This window comes from Haliotis rufescens, unplaced genomic scaffold, assembly GCF_023055435.1.
Source record: "Haliotis rufescens isolate VD_foot unplaced genomic scaffold, xgHalRufe1.0.p SCAF_1, whole genome shotgun sequence".
In the NCBI taxonomy this organism is placed as follows: domain Eukaryota; kingdom Metazoa; phylum Mollusca; class Gastropoda; order Lepetellida; family Haliotidae; genus Haliotis; species Haliotis rufescens.
In genome coordinates, this window is record NW_025963779.1 from 26,109,329 (window position 1) to 26,132,266 (window position 22,938).

General features: G+C 39.1%; 1 protein-coding gene across 1 annotated transcript in view; it reads left to right on the forward strand.

The window, feature by feature from the left end:
- LOC124131696 (G-protein coupled receptor GRL101-like) overlaps positions 1 to 22,938 on the forward strand; it is a 93,273-nt gene that overhangs the window by 63,930 nt on the left and 6,405 nt on the right. Inside the window, exons 3-20 of the mRNA XM_046495145.2 lie at positions 1,143 to 1,250; positions 1,903 to 2,019; positions 3,064 to 3,186; positions 3,569 to 3,667; positions 4,481 to 4,594; positions 5,598 to 5,741; positions 6,769 to 6,909; positions 8,337 to 8,453; positions 9,255 to 9,371; positions 9,859 to 9,990; positions 11,260 to 11,379; positions 14,215 to 14,329; positions 17,338 to 17,406; positions 17,752 to 17,823; positions 21,255 to 21,326; positions 21,861 to 21,932; positions 22,213 to 22,284; positions 22,574 to 22,645. Of these exons, the coding sequence (XP_046351101.2) occupies positions 1,143 to 1,250; positions 1,903 to 2,019; positions 3,064 to 3,186; positions 3,569 to 3,667; positions 4,481 to 4,594; positions 5,598 to 5,741; positions 6,769 to 6,909; positions 8,337 to 8,453; positions 9,255 to 9,371; positions 9,859 to 9,990; positions 11,260 to 11,379; positions 14,215 to 14,329; positions 17,338 to 17,406; positions 17,752 to 17,823; positions 21,255 to 21,326; positions 21,861 to 21,932; positions 22,213 to 22,284; positions 22,574 to 22,645 (1,876 nt within the window). The remainder of the gene's footprint in view (positions 1 to 1,142; positions 1,251 to 1,902; positions 2,020 to 3,063; positions 3,187 to 3,568; positions 3,668 to 4,480; positions 4,595 to 5,597; positions 5,742 to 6,768; positions 6,910 to 8,336; positions 8,454 to 9,254; positions 9,372 to 9,858; positions 9,991 to 11,259; positions 11,380 to 14,214; positions 14,330 to 17,337; positions 17,407 to 17,751; positions 17,824 to 21,254; positions 21,327 to 21,860; positions 21,933 to 22,212; positions 22,285 to 22,573; positions 22,646 to 22,938) is intronic.

Here is a 22,938-nt window from a genome sequence, read left to right on the forward strand (position 1 = left end):
TCCGAGTTGGGCTTCCATGTTAAACTGTGGCTTGGTCCGAGTTGTGCTTCCATGTTAAACTGTGACTTGGTCCGAGTTGGGCTTCCATGTTAAACTGTGGCTTGGTCCGAGTTGGGCTTCCATGTTAAACTGTGACTTGGTCCGAGTTGGGCTTCCATGTTAAACTGTGACTTGGTCCGAGTTGGGCTTCCATGTTAAACTGTGACTTGGTCCGAGTTTGGCTTCCATGTTAAACTGTGGCTTGGTCCGAGTTGGGCTTCCATGTTAAACTGTGGCTTGGTCCGAGTTGGGCTTCCATGTTAAACTGTGGCTTGGTCCGAGTTGGGCTTCCATGTTAAACTGTGACTTGGTCCGAGTTGGGCTTCCATGTTAAACTGTGACTTGGTCCGAGTTGGGCTTCCATGTTAAACTGTGACTTGGTCCGAGTTGGGCTTCCATGTTAAACTGTGACTTGGTCCGAGTTGGGCTTCCATGTTAAACTGTGACTTGGTCCGAGCTGGGCTTCCATGTTAAACTGTGATTTGGTCCGAGTTTGGCTTCCATGTTAAACTGTGGCTTGGTCCGAGTTGGGCTTCCATGTTAAACTGTGGCTTGGTCCGAGTTGGGCTTCCATGTTAAACTGTGACTTGGTCCGAGTTTGGCTTCCATGTTAAACTGTGACTTGGTCCGAGTTTGGCTTCCATGTTTAACTGTGGCTTGGTCCGAGTTGGGCTTCCATGTTAAACTGTGGCTTGGTCCGAGTTGGGCTTCCATGTTAAACTGTGACTTGGTCCGAGTTGGGCTTCCATGTTAAACTGTGACTTGGTTCGAGTTGGGCTTCCATGTTAAACTTTGACTTGGTCCGAGTTTGGCTTCCATGTTAAACTGTGACTTGGTATAAGTCTGGACTTGTGCAAGCAGAAACACACACGAGCATGCACGTCGCTATATACATGTAGGTAAAACAAACCTGAACGCGATGTTAAACCCCATTTCACCTCACCTCAAACTGTTAAACGGCAAATTACCTCGGCAGTGTGCATGCATAACATGCAATCCGTTAGAGCGGTGTTCACAACATAGTAGCAAACAAACGACAAAAGCCCTATGCTGCTCTTCCCGATGTGTGTCTGTTACCAAAACTAGGTTCTATACTTCTTCAGGTTGTTTAGCCAACGAGTTCCAGTGTAACAACTCCCACTGTGTCGACATGATACATCGTTGTGATCTCAACAACGACTGTGAGGGCGGAACTGACGAAGAGGGGTGTGGTGGGTATCAGCTCAAATTCTATATTTCGAACTGCTTTGTTTGTTTATGTGTTGTTTAACGTCGCACTCAGCAATATTCTAGTTATTTGATGGCGGTCTGTAAATAATCGAGTCTGGACCAGACAATCCAGTGATTGACATCATGAGCATCGATCCACGCAATTTGGATCGAGGACATGTATCAACCAAGTCAGCGAGCCTGACCACTCGATCCCGTTAGTCGACTTTTACGGCAAGCATAGTCACCTTTTATGGCAAGTATGGGTTGCTGAAGACCTATTCTACCCCGGAATCTTCACGGGTTAACGAACAGCTTCTGAATTCGAAGTCGAAAACTGATTTGATGAAAGGTTTCCACATTCTTTTGTTAAATCGTATTCACTGGTTTTTTCAACTGATTGTCCAGAAGATGATAAAGAGGGGATAACTCTTATTATATTATATTCATACTTTATTAAGTTGATCCCCGTATGTACTTATTGCTGAGTAAAACCTAAAAAATGTCATTGCCATTTGTGTCCATTGTTATACAAAGCTGATTCATGTTGTTTGTTCTAAGCTTGAATCTGTAACAATATTTTCGAAACTATTGAGCATAAGCAGGTGAAACAGAAACTTGATAAGATGTGAATGCTTCATATTCTCATTCCAGAGACGTATGAGTGTCCGAGTACTCATTTCAAGTGTAACAACCATTTCTGCATTCCAAAAGATAAAATGTGCAACTTCATCGATGACTGCCTGGACAACTCGGACGAAATCAACTGCAGTGAGTATTGTTTCCTTATCCACTGCTGGACTATAAACCATTCAGGGTTTCATAACTATGTTTAAACAGACATGTGTAGATATTGAGATACAGAAATGGTTAAACAAACTACCAGCTCCGATATCTTGTCAGATTGTAATTCATACTGGTCTAGAGGTAGAGCGTCCGCCCGGAGTGCGGAAGGTCCGGGGTTCGATCCCCGGGCGCGTCATACCAAAAGATGTTAAAAGATGTTACTTGTTGTTATGCTGTCTGGCGCACGGCATTAAGGAACTAAAACAAGGACTGGACGGCTCGGAGTCAGTACACTGTGTCTGAGTGGTGTTTTCATGTTAAAACTGCGGCATGTTATCTCAGTGAGCTCGCACTGTAAATCGGCTTCAGTCCTGACAAGTACAAGCAGCCACGCACACGTACATGCACGTCGCTTTATTAGTGTAATAATCTTAAACGCGATGTTAAACCCCATTTCACCTCACCTGTAATTGATACATGTCATAACTAGCGCCAGAGATGTATATCACATCAAGTGTTTTAGCTAAAGATTTGATCTGTATTTTATGTAAGTTTCGCACTCTTTCTTGTAGTTTTAAGATACAAAAATATTGCGGTATACTAAACGTTATGCCAAAACTAATGTTGATCAGTTGCTGTTATACTAGTACTGTACCATTAAGATTAATTAGGTGTTGAGGACGAGTACCATCTTGTACGAGTTTGTTCATGTCATAAGCAAAACAAAAATACCGTTATTTCACAATATTTCCAAAAACACCCATCTTGTCAGAAATTAATTGAAATAATGTCCTCCACAACTCATTCAATAATAAAAGGTCTTGATTTGTATCAGACGAAAATGTATGTGAATAAAATGTAATAAATATAGTATCATCACGTTACATATCATTGAATAATTGTACATCAATAGTGTAAGACCAAAAAATAGGTAAGGTATATATGTATTGTACTCTGGGCCTGATGAATCCTGAATCTTGAATCTGTGAACTATTCAAATGGTCACTTATGATGTATATTTTCTTCCAGACCGGCGAGAGTGCTACGCGACTGAGTTCAGATGCAACAACTCGGAGTGTGTGCCTGCTGCCTATCTGTGCGACAAGCAGAAGGATTGTCTGGATGGTTCCGATGAAGATGTTTTGAGCTGTCGTGAGTCACAACTCCTATTCGAATTTATTGATTGATTGAGTGAGTGCGTTAGATTTTAGGCAGCTTTAAATTGACCCGTACTTCAGTTACTGGAGTGTCAGCTCAATGTGGGTGGAGAACACGAAGTGAAGGTCTAAGACGTTTTCCGCATTCATAAACATACGACCAGGCTGACAAATCAACAATCATAATGGTTGCAACTCACAAATTCGAACCCTTGATCGTAGGTTTGCTACCAAACTATAAGCATCGCTTTTTCACTTCTGGACCACCCGTGTTCCCTACAGACCTCATAGACGTTAACTAATATGTTGTCTCATGTTTTCAGTTGAATATGTCATGCTCCTGTTTTTTGCCGTTCATATGACGGATGTGTTTCTAGGTCATCACCTTCGCTGTGATATTGGTCTCTATGTGTCAAGTAAACAAAAGTGTGATGGATGGGTGGACTGTTACGGGTCACAGAAAGATGAAGTCGACTGTAAGTGCACGTATTTTGTCTCTACCAAAATTCTTCCACTCTCATGTTGACTAGTTGTTTGTATTCTGTATGATATCGTTCAATGGCTTAATTATCATTAATATTCAACTCTCTGTTGAAAGAAATGCCTCTGTAAATGGCACCGGGTTTCTTGAAAAGAAAGATGGTGAGGTATCTGCGATAATTGTGATATTGTTATATATCGAAGGGTGAGTGAAAGGAGATAGATGATCTCACCCTTGTGTCTTTTGATATCAATTATATTAAAACTCGTTGATAAAAGTTTTAACCTACGATGCTTGTCGAGGAATTATAAACCTTTATCAACGAGTGTTGATATATTTGACACAAGGGTGAGATTATCTATCTCCTTTCACTCAACCCTTCGATTTTCATATATAATATCACAATTATCGCAAATACCTCACCAATTTTTAAAGACACGGGGGGGGGAGATATCATTTATCATCCAAAATCATTCTTCCATCTTTTCCATTTGGACACAGCAATAGAGTGTTTTTAGTGTAAAAACTGCAGCTGTCCAGCCTCAGTGGCAGAGACATGTAATGGAATTTAATTGTTGCATCATGGTTACGTCGCACTTGTCTGTGGTCTGCACAGCATTATAACGCAATAATTATTTCATCTCAGCGATATCTACTTGGAGAATAAAAGCGACAAAACCGTTCCAGATTCATTGGAAATCGCTGCCAAAAACAGAGACGATTGATAGAAATCATGCGATCTCACCCAAGCGATATATCCTATGGAGGATAGCTTTGGATGATAAACAACGATACCTCCCTTTTCCAGGTGAACAATGCTCCCGGTCACAGTATCGCTGCAACAACAATCGATGCATAGGCTTGGCCAACGTCTGCGACGGCGATTGTGACTGCTACACATGTGAAGACGAGGTTAACTGCGGTACGTCCTGAAAACTGATGTTAAACGGACGGATGAGTGAATAGGTTTATGTATTGTTCCATCCATATCATGACGATGCGTCTTATTATGGGTTCCACGATTACGCCAACATGCATATGTGTATGTAGCGTCAGACCAGGGACCTCGGCCCAAGAAAGCAACGCGGTGATGGCTGCACTGCCTGTGCCATATGTCGTTAAACCTCACTCGCTCTCTGCTTCTCTTTGAGGTTTCCAAATGCAATGTTCCTGTGAATATGTTGAAACAGACACGAGACACGTGAGAGGCATCAATGAGATAACAACTGACAGATGCTGGTAACAACTTAAAAACCATAGAGTTCTGATATGAACACGCAATGTCATTTAGAAAGTGGTCAAATGTAACAATTGTTATATTTGGGATGACACTTTCTTAGTAAAGTACAGATTCTAGGAGGTTTTTAGGTTGAGTTCCATCCTTGATTCGAACCCACACTGCAAGAGTGAGTCACCTAAACGGCAGCACGCGAAGGCAGCGATCTAACCCACATTTATGCTTCCGCAAAAATGAAAATCTCACAACCTGTAATCTAGATCACGTGTTTTGTGTACCCCTCTAAATGGCATTGTGTGTTCATAGCTTTCGGCCACGGGAGCCGTGCCAATTTACACTTGTCAGAGGGGTACACAAAGCACGTGATCTACACAACCAATTGTCGGACTTTCAGTTTTGCGTAAGCCGTGGTGGCTGAGTGGGTCAGATCGCTGACTTTGTGTGCTGGTGATTAGGTGCCTCACACTGGCAGTGTGCACGTGGGTTCAAATCCCGGTTGGGACCCAACCCCAAAACGTACTAGAATATGTACTTTACTAAGGAAGTGTTATCCCAAATAAAACATTTGTCTCATAGGGTACAGGTGATAGCTAAATCAAAGGAAGAGCACTGACTCAGAAGATAAATTGAATTTGAGAGTAAGTGGGATGTTATTTGATTTTCTACCGCAATGTTCTTCTTTTTGTAGGCAGTATAGATTGTGTACGAGGAACTGGCTTCTTGTGCCGCAGAAGTGTAGACACTAACAATAGATGCATCAACAACAAGTTCCTGTGTGACGGAGTGAATGACTGTAGGGACACAGCTAGGGGTTCTGATGAAATCTATTGCTGTAAGTTCAAACTCCACATTTGAACATCCCCAGAGTGGAACGTTTGTATAATTTGTGTAGTTCTCCGGCGGTAGGTGACGAGTTTCATTACCTATTTAGATGTGAAGCTTTTCTCCAATGACGGTCTATGTAGTTACCAAAAGTTCTCTCCGAATGGTCTAATATGAATAAATTGGAGAAAAAAAATGTATACGATAGAATTTTTTTTTATCCAAATTCATCAATGCCATCTTTAGAATTATTGAAGCTGATGAAAACGTGTATGAAATTCTTATAATTATCACTTTATTTCTGTCATATTTCACTGTAACCTGTGATTCTTATATGTATTTACACAATTTCTTCTGTCATCTTGCTATTATTATATTATAAATTTATGTTATAATTTTTCTCTTTTACCACCGTTTGAGGGTTTTCTGAGAAATAAACTGAACCGAACTGACAATATCCGATCAATTCACTAGATTCGAAATTCGCTTCACCACGTGTATATTACCTTTTCATGATATTACAATGTCCTAGGTAGATGCGAAGTTCGTTTCAACATCAATGTTACGTCTACGAGTTATAAACCATTTGGTGATTTTACAATATCCGAGGCAGATCCGAAGTTAGTTTTCGCACATATATCTACGAGAAGGTATGAGTTGAAATAATATGTTTATTCGAGATGTAGTTGAGGTATAAGATATCAGTTGTAGGAAAATATTTCGGTCCGTCCGAACAGTTATGTTAGATCATGAGGATAATAATTTCTTAATAAAAAAATGAGATTATAGCAACTTGTAAAAACAAAGTTTAAGAACATCTTTGACAAAGATTTTACACTAAATGAAATCTGCTTCGTAGGAAGACTGGATATTCTCTGTCGTGGGCCATTTTTATGTAAGAAGCTGTTATCCATACATGACCATGTCTTAAAGCTAAATTAGTGAATACTGTTTATGTAAAGTTCTTATTTATACAGGTATATGCGTGCAAACTTTGAATTCTCCCACTGAGAACTGTATTTGTTTTATCTTTCAAGCTCGGAACATCAGCGATATGTGTGCAGATTTTCCACGTTCCGACGCGCATTTCGAATGCCCAGACGGTCAGTGTATACCAGCCAAGGGCATATGCGACCACATCGCCGACTGTCGTAACGGGGAGGACGAGAGGGGATGTGGTACGTTTACAAACATTGTTGTTTCTATCACATTGACTAAATAAGCAGCGACAACATAGATGGTCACAACCTGTGTCATAGTACTATCCTTTACAGTACAATAGTACAAATGGTACTGGTAGTGACCATATATCTTGTAACGTCACAAGTATCTCTGGTTTATATCACCAACAAATATTGGTAGTTTGTTCGAATTCTTGATTCGCCCTAATTATGTTTCTAGTTATGTTTCTGAGAACCATACCCGTGCTCGTGGGTTTCACCAAAGTGGTAGACGTCTGAGACTAGCATCCTTTCGGGCTTTCCCTCAAGACCAAGCTGGTATTACTGAAATACACTCACTCATTAACTCTTGTAGTTTGTATATGGTCACACTGTTGATGTATCATGATACCCTGGGGTAGAATAGGTCTTCAGCGACCCATGCTTGCCATAGAAGGCGACTATGGTTGTCGTAAGAGGCGACTTACTGGAACGAGTGATCAGACTCGCTGACTTGGTTTATGCATGTCATCGTACTCCAATCGCTTGGATCGATGCTCATATTGCTGAGTGCAATATATGTCTACTATGTATTTCACAAAGTACAATTGATACAGAATGACAAACGTACTGTCATTAAAAGGCTGAAACGTGAGTTTAATAGTTAACAGATGTGATCACTCAGCGACACACAAAGATGTTTGTGTCATTTCTTAAATAATGCTTGAATGTAAGTGAGAGAACTTATGGATGTCAACTTCTTTATTGTGAGGAACAAAACGTTTCTGAATATATGCTTACTCCTTCATCAGGTAAGCATATACTCTGAAATAATAAATTCTCTCTCTCTCTTATGTGTGTCAATTATAAATGCCCTTCATGTCGTTAAATGTTATTGCAAATGTTATCTTTGTTTGTATTATGATAGTTTCGAAAATTGCTTTGATAGCTTAAGTAATCTATTGTTTTCTGAGTAAGGATAAGAATTTATGGATGAACAACTTCTTTATTTCAATTAAGTGAGAGAACCTACACCCAAACGTCGCTCTTAATTGTAATAAAGAACTTGTTCATCCATAAATTCTTATCCTTACTTAGTACTCCAACTTCTAAATGCCTATCAAAGAAGTTATTGTTTTCTGGTGCAGCGTGAACAATTTATTTATTTCCAGATTTGTTTTGGAAAATCTGCCATATGCACATCATTCATTCGACAAGACACAACATAGGTTGTCGTAAGAGGCGACTAACAGGATGGGGTTGTGTTATGTTTTGAAGAATGATTCCGTGGGAATTTAGAATTCAAACAAGAAAGATAAATATAACTAGTAATTTAGTACCATCGTCTTTAGGTGCGATTTATTTCGACAATCAGTTGTATCATTCATAATCTATATTTTACAGGGTTTACAACATGTTTTAGTCTCTTCACAATCTTTTATCAGATTTCAAACCATGCCCTGATGGTTACTTCCGGTGCAAGAACGAGAAATGCGTTCCCAACATCAAGCGCTGTGATGGAGCCTATGACTGCTGGGATCGCTCAGATGAAGTAGGATGCGGTATGCCTTCAAATAGTTTCAGACAAACACTGCAGTTAATATACTGCTATTGTATAAATGCAATTGATCTATAATTATTATAATATAACTATATGACATCAACTGTCTTTGGACACAATATACATGTTGTCAAAAGAACATGTGCAGTCACATCTTCAGCATTCTATTTCAAACTATTGACATTTCAGCACATTCTGTTTAAGTACTACAACAATTGCTCAGGAATCAAATTATCAGTTGCAATTTGTGTAATTTTACATGTTAAGAATCGCAATCTAGATGAAAGGGGTTCATTTTCGATGATATAAAGCACGAATACATTTTACACCTTCAGGGAAAAAGAGAAGACATTTGAATTTTGCTTCTACGAAATCCCAACATGATAAACATCACATTTGCTTCAGACATTGAACATGTATAACTATCTCGAATCAAATAGTATACTTACCACCATTTGCCATGGATACTAAATACGTGAACTAGCATGAGAAATATTTCTTTTTTATGTTCTTTTGACATTTTAACATTTAACTGAAGCTTGAAATAGTTCCGTCGGGTCGTATGACTTCTAGCAATCAGTCACATTCTGCCTCAGCTAATATAATAAAAACTTCTTCAGGCTAAGTTGAGTAGTATGATGTCTATAGTTGCAAATCATGGGAGAAACCTGAAACTCGATCTTGAGGTATGCTGAAACTATTGAAAAAGACATAATATTAATAATGTTAACATAAAGACTCATTTGGAAAGGCAGACAACAGTCTATCAATGTGCATAACAATGCGTGTATATGTCTTGTAGAGGCGTTTGCTTGTAAAGATGGCTACCGGAAGTGCAGAGGTGGTATGTGTATAGAGGCGAACAAGTGGTGTGATCACCGGAGAGACTGTCCAGATCAGTCAGACGAGACCAACTGCCGTACGTGTTTATTCCCACTAAAACAAACCATTTTGTTAAAATATGTAGGCCAAGAAACGAGTTAACATCCTAAAGGTGAATTGCTATTCTTATTTCTGTCACATGAAAATGAAAGTAATCCCACCAAAGTGGACCCGCCACGTTCAAGACTTACAGCCCGGATTGCTTGAGTGTTGCAATCATTAAGGAGTCGAAGGTGCCTCTTCTCGCTGCTGTGTCAGCATTCGCCGATCGTGGGTTCGAAGCCAAGATTCATCTGATGATGATCCTTGGTTTGCCAATACCATAAGTTTCACTAAAGTTGGACGCTTTGGGTTCTCCCTTACAATAAGGTCAAATGCCGATGTTACTTAAAAACTTGTTACTGTTCAAATCAGCGTTAAACCGAGCTCTCTGAACTACATGTACGCATTAACTGCAATAGATGAAGTAAAGTCTTAAACAGATTCCCGGATGTTTATAGAAATATAAGTTCTTCTGATTTCAGAATATAGAGAATGTCTGCCTGAAGAGTTCAGATGTAACAACAAACAGTGTATAAGTAGAGACTATGTGTGTGACAACTCCAAAGAAGCCCTCCAATATGGGTGCACAGATAAATCGCATCTACTCAATTGCAGTGAGTGTTTATTATTGTTAAGTCTTCATTCAGCATACCCGGCCACAATCGAATGTAGAGTAAATATACACTTTTCTGTTCATTGCATTGTCCATAAATGTATCCATACATATACAAATGTTGAACAACTAATCTTTCGTAGATAGGCTTTTACTGACCTCCGTCGTATGGCAGGAGCATTGCTTTGTAAGTGACTGACAAACAGTTACTGTTTTATGAGTGAGTGAGTGAGTGAGATTGGTTTTACGCCGCTTTTAGCAATATTCCAGCATTATCACGGCGGGGGACACCAGAAATGGGCTTCACGCATTGTACCCATGTCGGGATTCGAACCCGGGTCTTCGGCGTGACGAGCGAACGCCTTAACCACTGGGCTACCCGACCGCCCCTACTGTTTTATGACAATTGAGTGGCGGGCTCCCGGTAGTGCAGGACATGCTTACCCTTTACATCACTCATCTTCAACGACCCATACATTTCATTTTCACGACTATGGAGTCTGTTGTGGCGGATAATCGAGACTGATTTTTCTCTGACGTTGAAGTTTCATATTTTGAGGTTAAAATTTTGAAAGAAATAATTGAAATATTGCGGCCGAGTTAAACTCACTCACTCGTTATGAATGATTACATGTTGAATTCTATTGTGACGAATAGCTTTTGTGTTAACGCAAACCAAACGTCTCTGAAAACGTAGTAGTTCCACTCATTGAACAGCTAGACATAAGTGTAATAAATGTGACAGTTATATTAGGGATAACACTTTCTTACTTGAATGGGTTGAGTGGGTTAACTTAATAAGTTAAGTTGAGTGGATTAGATCGCTGAGTTTGTGTGCTGGCGATTAGGTGCCTCACACTGACAGTGTTGGTTCGAATCCCGGATAGGACCCAACCCTCCAAAATACTAGTGTCTGTACTTTACTTAGAAAGTGTTATCCAAAATATAATTAATTGTTTGTTGTTTAACGCCGCACTCAGCAATATACAGCTATATGACGGCGGTCTGTAAATAATCCAGTCTGGATCAGACAATCCAGTGATTGACATCATGAGCATCGATCCACGCAATTGGAACACGATCGCATGGATCAACCAAGTCAGCGAGCCTGACCACCCGATCCCGTTAGTCGCCTCTTACGACAAGCATAGTCGCATTTGTTACATTTGACCGCTTTCTTGATGTGTGTTCATATACATATGTGCGTTTAATAAACATTTTGATCAGCATACGGATGAATAAACCTATCATTCTTCCAATTGTTTTGCAGCAACCAAGAAATGTAAACTAGGGCAATTCAAGTGTAGGAACAGCTACTGCATATCCCTTTCACAAAAGTGTGATGGCAATTTAGACTGTCACATGACCTACTGGGATGAACAGGGTTGTGGTGAGACAAAACATTAACAAACATACCTTTATTATGTAAGGAAATAAAGACTTGTATTATTCATTGAAAGAAATGTAAGTGTGATTGTTGTGGTTGACCTGTGATACGTACATCATGTAATACATGTCGTTTGTATCATAAGATGTAGTATTGTATCACTAAAATGTTAATTCTGGAATGATGTTAGCATGTGAGGGCCGCATCATCGGAGAAGATATTATTTATATAAAAGTCCTCAGTCATAGTCGGTAGGCAGCTTGCGATTTCGGGGCGATTTGGGCCTGCAAGATTAACTTTATTTTCTTAACGGATGTGCGTATTATGATTGCGCATGAAGAGTTTTCGTATTATGATTGCTCCCAATAAAGGATGTCCGTATTATGATCGCTCCCCATAAAGGATGTCCGTATTATGATTGCTCATAAAGAGTTTCCGTATTATGATTGCTCCCCATAAAGGATGTCCGTATTATCATTGCTCATAAAGAGTTTTCCGTATTATGATTGCTCCCCATAAAGGATGTCCGTATTATGATTTCACATAAAGAGTTTCCGTATTATGATTGCTCCCCATAAAGGATGTCCGTATTATGATTGCTCATATAGGATGTCCGTATTATGATTGCTCATAAAGGATGCCCGTATTGTTATTGCTCATATATAATGTCCGTATTATGATTGCTCATTAAGGATGCCCGTATTATGATTGCTCATTGAGGATGCCCGTATTATTATTGCTCATATAGGATGGCCGTATTATGATTGCTCATAAAGGATATCCGTATTACTATTGCTCATAAAGGATATCCGTATTACGATTGCTCATATAGGATGTCCGTATTATTATTGCTCATAAAGGATGTCCGTATTACTATTGTTCATAAAGGATATCCGTATTACGATTGCTCCCCATAAAGGATGTCCGTATTATGATTGCTCATAAAGAGTTTCCGTATTATGATTGCTCATAAAGGATGCCCGTATTATTATTGCTCATAAAGGTTATCCGTATTACTATTGCTCATAAAGAATTTCCGTATTATGATTGCTCATAAAGGATGCCCGTATTATTATTGCTCATGTAGGATGTCCGTATTATGATTGCTCATATAGGATGTCCGTATTATGATTGCTCCCAATAAAGGATGTCCGTATTATGATTGCTCATAAAGGATATCCGTATTACTATTGCTCATAAAGGATATCCGTATTACCATTGCTCCCCATAAAGGATGTCCGTATAATGATTGCTCATAAAGAATTTCCGTATTATGATTGTTCCCGAAAAGGATGTCCGTATTATTATTGCTCATAAAGAGGATGTCCGTATTATGATTGCTCCCGAGAAAGGATGTCCGTATTATTATTGCTCATAGAGGATGCCCGTATTGTTATTGCTCATATATAATGTCCGTATTATGATTGCTCATTAAGGATGCCCGTATTATGATTGCTCATTAAGGATGCCCGTATTATTATTGCTCATATAGGATGGCCGTATTATGATTGCTCATAAAGGATATCCGTATTACTATTGCTCATAAAGGATATCCGTATTACGATTGCTCATATAGGATGTCCGTATTATTATTGCTCATAAAGGATGTCCGTATTACTATTGTTCATAAAGGATATCCGTATTACGATTGCTCCCCATAAAGGATGTCCGTATTATGATTGCTCATAAAGAGTTTCCGTATTATGATTGCTCATAAAGGATGCCCGTATTATTATTGCTCATGTAGGATGTCCGTATTATGATTGCTCATATAGGATGTCCTCATTATGATTGCTCCCCATAAAGGATGTCCGTATTATGATTGCTCATAAAGGATATCCATATTTCTATTGCTCATAAAGGATATCCGTATTACCATAATGATTGCTCCCCATAAAGGATGTCCGTATAATGATTGCTCATAAAGAATTTCCGTATTATGATTGTTCCCCAAAAAGGATGTCCGTATTATTATTGCTCATAAAGAATTTCCATATTATGATTGCTCCCCATAAAGGATGTCCGTATTATTATTGCTCATAAAGAGTTTCCGTATTATTATTGCTCATGTAGGATGTCCGTATTATGATTGCTCATATAGGATGTCCGTATTATGATTGCTCCCCATAAAGGATGCCCGTATTATGATTGCTCATAAAGGATGCCTGTATTATTATTGCTCATATATGATGCCCGTATTATGATTGCTCATAAAAGGATATCCGTATTATGATTGCACCTCATAAAGGATGCCGGTATTATGATTGTTCATTAAGGATGTCCGTATTATGGCTGCTCATACAGGATGTCCTTTTTATGATTGCTAATAAAGGAACTGAATATAAGGTGACTATGCTTGTCGTAAGAGGCGACTAACGGGATCGGGTGGTCAGGCTCGCTGACTTGATTGATGAAGGTCATCGTATCCCATTTGCGTGGATCGATGCTCATGATGTCAGTCACTGGATTGTCTGATCCAGACTCGAGAATTACCATCGTATGGACAACCGTCATATAGCTGGAATATTGCTGAGTGCGGCGTTAAACAACAACCAACCAAATGATAAAGGAACTCTGTTTTCCTTTATCAACGCCTCTTGTGCTGGCGACTGAAGTAAGCTGGTGTGTTTGAGTATATTCAACGAAGGACATGCATATGTACATTTTTATAAGACGATTATTACAAAGTTTTTATTTAAATACTTATCTGCTTACAGCATTAGCATCAACCATGCTAATTCATGTTCACCAAAACAAAATAGTCTTTTATTGTAATGAAATCGGAGCACATCAATCTGTTTTATGAATCATTGTACATCTAATGTTGTATCTTTTTAGCATTCACGTGTCCATACAAAGACAACAGGTGTGAATGTGTAAACGAATCGATGGACTGCAGTAACCGCAGCTTAGAGGTGCTTCCAAACATCAGGGATACAGCTCTCTCCAAGTTGTAGGTAAAACAGTGACATACTGTAATACTTTTTCACGTTTTTTGTCTGTCCCACGTGTGAAATCATCATGCTTGCCTAATGTCAGAAATTAACAGATTGACACTTTGCCGTTCTATGTGCCATATACGCCTGAAGAAATGTGAAGCAAAACCCCTTCTTTATTTTCATGTTGATTAAACTACGGTTATAACGAACTCAAATGGACCACTAATTTAAGTTCGTCATAACCGTAGTTCGTTACAAGCATACATACAACATCTATACAGCAAATGGCGGGGACCAAAAGTAAATGTCGTAATATCCGTCAGTTCGTTATAAGCGTGTTCGTTATAAACGCACTTTACAGTCTACCGAAATAATTGATCGCACTTCAGCAAATGTCTAAGGTACCATCAATACCTGATGAACATAGGCACAAGAGCATCGTGGTTTTCTCCAGATGGTCACAAGCACAAGGCAAAATGACTATTGTATATTGAATAGAAAGTTACCAGTGACTAACAGTATTCCAGGTGTATTATAAGTCATAGCAGGATCACGAGGGGAACATTGGGCTTTATGGGTGCCGCGTTAGCTTTCATAAAACCTACGAGGGAGGCATAAAGCCCCATGTACCCCAAGAGGTCCTGCTACCATGAATTGATCTTACCGACATGTTTAAATATGACATTGTAAAAGAATTAAAACAAATTCAAAAAGGATAGAAAACAGCTGTTCGATTTAGCTGCGGCTCACTAATGCTATGTCACGTGACTTCCATTGAAAAAGCGTGTGGCTTTTTGCTTCGTAGAGGGGTATAAGGCATTTATTCTGACTATTAGAAATCCACTTGCAGCTTGACTTGCTCGTGACGGTGTATAAGGGATTTATTCTTCCGATTTATTCTTTCCCTCCAAGGCGGGATACGTAGTATTTTATCAAGATCACGTGAACCAATCAGATTTCTGACATAGAGGTATGGTAATATCATTCATGCAGATGTTATGTTACTAGATATGACCTTAACATGTAGCATGTCTAGGCGTGTGAGTGACCTTACATCACGGAACTTCCTGCTGGGGGATCCTTTTCAGACACTTCTAGAAAATACGATGTACGACATCGGTGTCTTTGAAAAAAGGTTAGTTTTTCTATGATGTATTTCATTCACATTTCATTGCATATTCCTAACGCGGGTATCACTTTTATTCGACTATCGCGTGTCTTTCAATGTCAAGATCGGAAATATCGTTTTTATTCGCTTCAGTGATTTTGTAACCAATGACGAGGACGGATTTCGTCCACTGTCTCCCTGCCTTATTCAACATTGAAGTACACACTGAGAAAGGCTTCATCCTGACTGTTGATGGACATGCTAATGGCAGCAGGAAATAACGTGTTTAGTTGTAGCTGAAGTCAGGCACATGGTACGGTCATATCTAACGGCATAATTCAGTGAATTTTTTTTTTTAGTGTAATGATAATTAATGTGTACAAAGATAGCATCGCAGTTGTATTGTTGTCTTTGCGTGTGAAGAGGTTTGTGCAAGCTTTCAAAAGTCAGGTCCTAAAACGTGGCAAAGGTACTTGCGTCATGACTTGTTTGTTCGTCGTGCGTTGTCGTTCTTATGCAATGCCTACACAAGTTGAGTTAGTGAGTGAGTATGGTTTGTAGCCGCTTTTAGCAATATTCCAGCAATATCACGGCGGGGGAACATCAGAAATGGGCTTTACACATTGTACCCATGTCGGGAATCGAACCCGGGTCTTCGGCGTGACAAGCGAACGCTTTAACCACTAGACTACCCGACCGTCCCTACACAAAGTGAAGCCAATTTTAAATTTGCAGAGGGTTCATACTGTTTCGAATTTGTTTTTACCTGAATAACACTACAGGTACATTCCACAAGTAGTAAAACTATTTAAGTTGTTTTGAAATAATTGGTTATCCAAAACCTTTAACAGCTGTCAATCTAGCTTTGCATGTGTTTGTGACGGGTGCTATCATTGGGGTAAGATACGCCACCCCCACCCTTACACCCCCACCCCAACCCCCAACCTCACCCTTTCGCGAACAGCGGATATCATCATTGTTTGATAGTGATTCGTAGACACAATGTCATGATGCTGAATCATACAATGAACTCGGTTTTTAGCAGAGATTTCTTATTATTAAGGAAAGGGTATGTCGCTTTAATTTGTGCGATAAATAGTGACTACACTATACAAAATGTGTTTTGACTTTAACCCATACAGCGCATGTTTAGGAATATGTTTAAGAGCTGAGAGGAATACGCATTTGGTGTGTTCTATATAAACACGTTTTGGGTCTAAACATATGAAATGAGCATTCTCACTGCTTGAACACCACTTAAACACAACAACGCGTTTACACGTGTTTAGAATTTAAACATAGACGACGACGGAATCCCACTTTTCTAAAGTTAACCCCATACTTCTATATCACCATTAAACGCTAAAAACATAATTATGGAAAGCGCCTTTTTTTTCAATTACCTGCAATCAATTTCAAGGTCGTTCCCTCATTTAGACCATAAACACGTTTAGCTGTTATACACGATCCCAAACATGTTCGAACCAAAAACACGTTACAAAATATGGGGGAAAAACGTGCTTAGGTTTATGTTAACATCTTAACACATTTGTACAGTGTATAAGCAAGTTTTCATTTGTTGCAGATACAAACGTCACAGAATATATACACATGTACACATTTTGACTCCACAAAATTTCAACTCTGTATAGGCGCGCGATTACAATATGAAATGAAAAAAAGACGCTAATTCACAAAAATAATTATTATGTATACATTGTGTCCGAAGAGACATTAATTGGATGTTTTTAACGCTTTTGGAACACTATTGCCGACCAATGGAACTTGACCAAAATCTCGTGTATTTTTGTACATTAAGTCTTCATTGATGTCATTTTTTCGCCTGCTTGTTTTTGTCAGATGGGGATCTACGAGTTACAGGTGTTGTCTATTTACCGTGTGTTATTTTTTCAGCGATCTTTCAAATAACCAATTGAAGATTACAAGTGATACATTTGCGGCCCTAGATCGACTTACGTATCTGTAAGTATGAATAAATGTCTCGTCGTTTAGAGACGTTTAGCGCAATCTGAGAAAACAAATATCGTATCGAGTTTGCCTTTGTGATGTTACATCTTGTACGGTTATATCATTGTTTCTTACATCTTAGAATGACTCATGGGGACATGGCGTTGTTTCTCTACTTGAAATGAGATAATATTGATGGGCCAGGGTTTGGGAGGCTGTTTGATATTGCAACTACTGTTTTGTTGCACGCAAGATTTCACTGCATCAGCAAGGGGACAGTATATCAACTGGTGTCATCACCTAACAAAGTGACAGTAGCTGGATATCGGTGATCAACAAAGGGTGTAATTTATGTTTCAGAGACCTCAGTAAAAACTCTATATCCCATCTCCCTGATGGCTGTTTCCGAAACCTATGGCGTCTCGCAACACTGTAAGTATCCACTGAAAGAACGTCATCCCACTCTACGAAAGTTGTTTGATCAAGGTGGTGGTGGTGGTGGAATGGGGTTTAACGTCGAGTCCAAGATTATTGCACTTATATAGCGACGTACATGTACGTGTGTGTGTTTGTGTTCAAATTTGATGCTTGATGTCCCATGAAATTCCTTATTTTGACTTGTACCAAATGTTCTCGTGTATTTCGAGGTAAACAATTGACTTGCCTTTGCATGTGTATTTGACGGGTGGCAATGGTGAGGCAGGATACGCTCACGTTGCTTGCGAAAACCTGTTATCGTCACTACCTGATAGTGATTCAAAAACACATGCTTGTGACATTATCGGAAAAGTACAATCGACACTGCTTTAAGTAGAGATGTCTTATGATTATGGAAAATAATTCTTGTTGCTTTCATTTATTATTTATCATTTATTTATTATCATACATGCATGTTTCCAGGAATTCTGCAAAGAATTACAAAAAGCAAATACAAGGTGTTTTGAAAATTAATTTTTCGTGTCGTGCATTGCTTAGCCCTTGTTAAATGGCACGCGGCATAAAATGAGCTTATGAATATGTGTCACATGCTGCAAAGACGTCTTTGTCTCCATTCGCCTAACGCGTTGGTAATCTACTCGAATAGTCATATCTCTTACTAACTGATGTTGTTTGCTTATCACTCTTATTCCCATCAAATATCATATTTACCTTTTCTGCCTGACTACATTCGCAGCAAGGACAGTGGCTAATTGAATATTGACTGACCATGTACGTCATATGAAGTCCCTGAATCTCTTGCAATCATAATCAGTTTTGTGACTCATGTTACGTATTTACACGTCCTCCTGATACTGTATGTGTACTCATTTTGTATTAATATCATCATGTACCACAATATATATACACGTACATGTACCTGTAACGAAGCGGACCGCATCCGTGGTCTTGTGGTAGAGCGTCCGCCCGGAGAGCGGAAGGTCCAGGGTTCGATCCCGGGCCGCGTCATACAAAAAGACGTCAAAAGATTGTACTTGTTGTTACCCTGTCTGGCGCTCGGCATTAAGGGGCTAAAACAAGGACTGGTCGGCTCGGAGTCAGTATACTGTGTCTGAGTGGGGTATTCATGTTAAACTGCGGCATGGTATCTCAGTGAGCTAGCACTATAAATCGGCATCAGTCCGGACTAGTACAAGCAGCCACACACACACATACACGTGCATGCACGTCGCTATATAAGTGCAATAATCTTGGACGCGACGTTAAACCCAATTTCACCTCACCTCACCTGTAACGAAGCGTGACGGTCACGTGGAAGAATAAGAACAAGTTGAAATACAAAGCCAATCTTGGCTTCCATAACAAACTTCCCAACCTATTAAAACTAAAAACAAATGTTATTCAAAACAACATAACCTTCTTCCTAACTTTGGTTTTTATCATTACATAGAGCTCAAACACTATTATTCAGTATACAAAACTTTATGTGAATAAATACAATTCAATTCAATTCAACACAATTAAATGCAATCCAATTCAACTCAACACAATTAAATACATTCCAATTTAATTCAACACAATTAATTATAATCCAGTTCAACTCAACACACATAAATGCAATCCAATTCAACTCAACACAATTAAATACATTCCAATTTAATTCAACACAATTAATTATAATCCAGTTCAACTCAACACAAATAATTGCAATCCAATAAATCTATTTAAATTCAATGCAATACCACTCAACATAATTCAATGTAATTTTATGCTACATAGTTTTCTAACTATGAACAAAAACTGTGGTGAGGCTTTTCCGCAAATAATTGGCACGTTGTTTTTAAATCTTGTGATACCCATCTAACGGGTTTCTTGTACATTGTCGTTTGTGTTTTACATTTCAATGACCATACCGTTTGGAGATTCCATAGCTTGCAAATCACATTTCTAAATGTCTACATGTGCAGTACATAAAAATGACCTTTTTGTAAGTCTGTCATTTAGGTCTTTGTGGATGCAAAATACATATAACCAACAGCGAGTATCTATTAACTGAAGGAAATTACTTCCGAGAATATAACATTTTCTATTCTTTGGAAGTAAAAGGGGATTCTAATGATAGTGATACATTTTCTGGTAAAAAGGGGCTAATTCAGTTTGAAAATTGTTTTCTTGGTTGAAATAACTGAAGGAACCATTAGAGCTCCTTAATATATGTCTCCTGTAATTTAAGCCTAAACGAATACATGTACGTTCAATTCAACTCAGCTGCCACAAATGCCTGTCCGGTTTCGTCAATAATGAATGTATTCAGGAAATAATTAACAAGATGGATGAGTTAAAGTACATATTGTTAGTGATGTTGTTACTTCAGAGTATGCGTAACAATTCGAATTGTGTGGAGAGATGGATAAAGAGAAATCGATAGGCATTTTCAATGTTTCCATGAAATCTCTCGGTGTCATTTAACATCCCAATCTTCCCAGATACAAAAATTAAGAGGATTGATCGCACGTCTTAATTAAAAATTGGGGAAATTGTTTTAACGGTTTGTGTTTGTATATTTTCAATTTTGCGAGTTATTAAGTTCTTGATAACACATTGTTTCTGTGAGCGGTTGAGTAATTTGGAATTAACGTCGCTGTGAACGGTATTCCAGTTTTATCACAGCTCATCATCTTGATGTGGGAGGAACGCCCGAAGTGTTTTAGACGTTTACCACTTCGGTGAAATCCACGAGCACGGGTATGGTGATGACAAACCTAGAAACATTATCGGGGCGAACCGTTTGGTTTAACGCCGCTTTTAACAGTATATATCACGGCGTGTCAGCTTAATGTGGGAGGATAGCCTGAAGTGATGCAGGTCTCAGTCGTTTACCACTTCGGTGAAACCCACGAGCACGGGTATGGTGCTGACAAACCTAGAAACATTATCGGGGCGAACCGGGATTCGAACCCACGATCATAGGTTTATGGCGTGCCCAAGGGACGCAACTTTGCACAGGACATTGCGGCGCCTTAGACAACTGGGCTTCAATATAGTAGAGGATTACATTGTTGAGGCACATTAGCAGACATGTCCGTGTATTATAGTGTATACATCAACGGTAATCAAAGTGCACATGTGTCTCGCCATCCCATTACAATACCCAAATGAGTGTTTACCATTATCATTCACACACATGAACAATATAATGTCCTATAACAAAGCTTGGATGTATGTTCCTTTGTCTCAGTTTACTTCTAAACTTACACAATGCCCTTGAACTTAAAGATCTTTAAGACCATAAAATTATCATTACTGTCGATCTTTAGAGATTGAACCTTCTGCAGTTCTGATGAAATGGCTGTATGTTTCCTTTCTTTCCTTTTGTTTCGTCGTTATCGTTATTCACAGATTCTTTGAATTGTCTTCTACTTCAGAAACCTGGAGGATAACAATCTAACGGAATTGAGCAATGCCACCTTCTATGGACTGTCTGGTTTGCGGCAACTGTAAGTATCAGATGTTAAATGAGAACGCAACTGAGTTATTGTTGTTTAACATTAAGTCATAGTGATTGTAAGCTGCGTTTCTGTGAAACGTTAAAGCAAGTCTATTTGCTTATTAGTCGTGAGTGAGATTGGATTAAGGCCACATTTAACAATATTTCGGTTATGTGTGCGGAAATCACGCAGGTCGTTGACGTCGTTACCACGCGTACGAGCTGATGGATCAAGAACAATAATCAGGGTGAATCGGGAATCAGCGGATCCTGACACCCATGTTCAGCGAATTGTGAGTGGGTGAGTATGGTTTTACGCCGCTTTTAGCAATATTCCAACAATATCACGGCGGGGGACACCAGAAATGGGCTTCCCACATGGTACCCATGTCGGGAATCGAACCCGGGTCTTCGGCGTGACGAGCGAACGCTTTAACCACTAGGCTACCCGACCGACTCTTCAACGAATTGTGATTCGACATCAACATGCCCGCTTTGCATATTTCTATTACTATTTCCAAAATAACAAACAATTTCTTTATAGGTATATTTCTGGAAATCGTATACAGATAATCTTTCCGGATGCTTTCTTCGGCCTGTCAGCATTGAGAACATTGTAAGTGCAAGGTCATCCTTACATATTCATAAATGTGAGCATTTCATTCTACTTAACGGTAATCATTTGGGACAAGCATGTACATTCGGGATTGATCTGAAAGTTCCCGAACAGAATGTGAAGCACTTGGTTTGTGGTTGACAATAACAGTCTATAAGAGATTAATATTTATAATTCTTAATATTATTATGCATTAACCTTTATGTACCCATGTGAGCGGAGTGAACCGTTCTTTGCTTAACCACACGCATGTTATATTTCCATTCTGTTGTTGTTCCAGAGATCTGAGTCAGCAACAAATTACATCACTTCCACTGGACGCATTCTTAGGATTACGATTCGCCTCTGCCTTGTAGGTTGATTTTATTTGAGTGTTTAATTATGAATAAATCTATAATTCTCTGTTTTCCGCCAAGAAGCAACAATGTTGTTTAATTTTATAATCATATATAGGGAAATGCATAAGGCATATATTGCTGTTTGATCTTATTGGAAGTACATGTAAATGTGTATTATGAAATTTTGGGAAATTATGTGTGTCCTGGTGATCATATGTTGACCCGAACGTCGTAAATAGCAAGCTGTAACGGGGGTATGTTGAGGTGAACCTTTATGATGTCAACGCCAATTTGTGTATTCAGGAATCTCTCCGGAAACAACATAGACCTCATAGAGGGGGGCGCCTTCAACGGCATGGATAAACTACAAGTATTGTAAGTTCAAACTTTCCAGTATTTTTCCGTAAAGATCAGATACATGTTTCTGCGTTTGGACACTCTTCAAGGAATATGATGGTGTAGTATATGACGGAGTCTCGACCAGTTATACCAGCGATTGATATTAGATTAAACTTGCGGTGACACGTATTCGACAAATTACCAAGGCTGACCGCCCGAACCATTTAATCGCCTCTTTAGAAAAGCATGTTTCAGGGCGCCTATTTTAACTTGTCATCTCCACGGGTAGATACCCCCAATTACAGCGATACTTCATTTTCGTCTCGTCC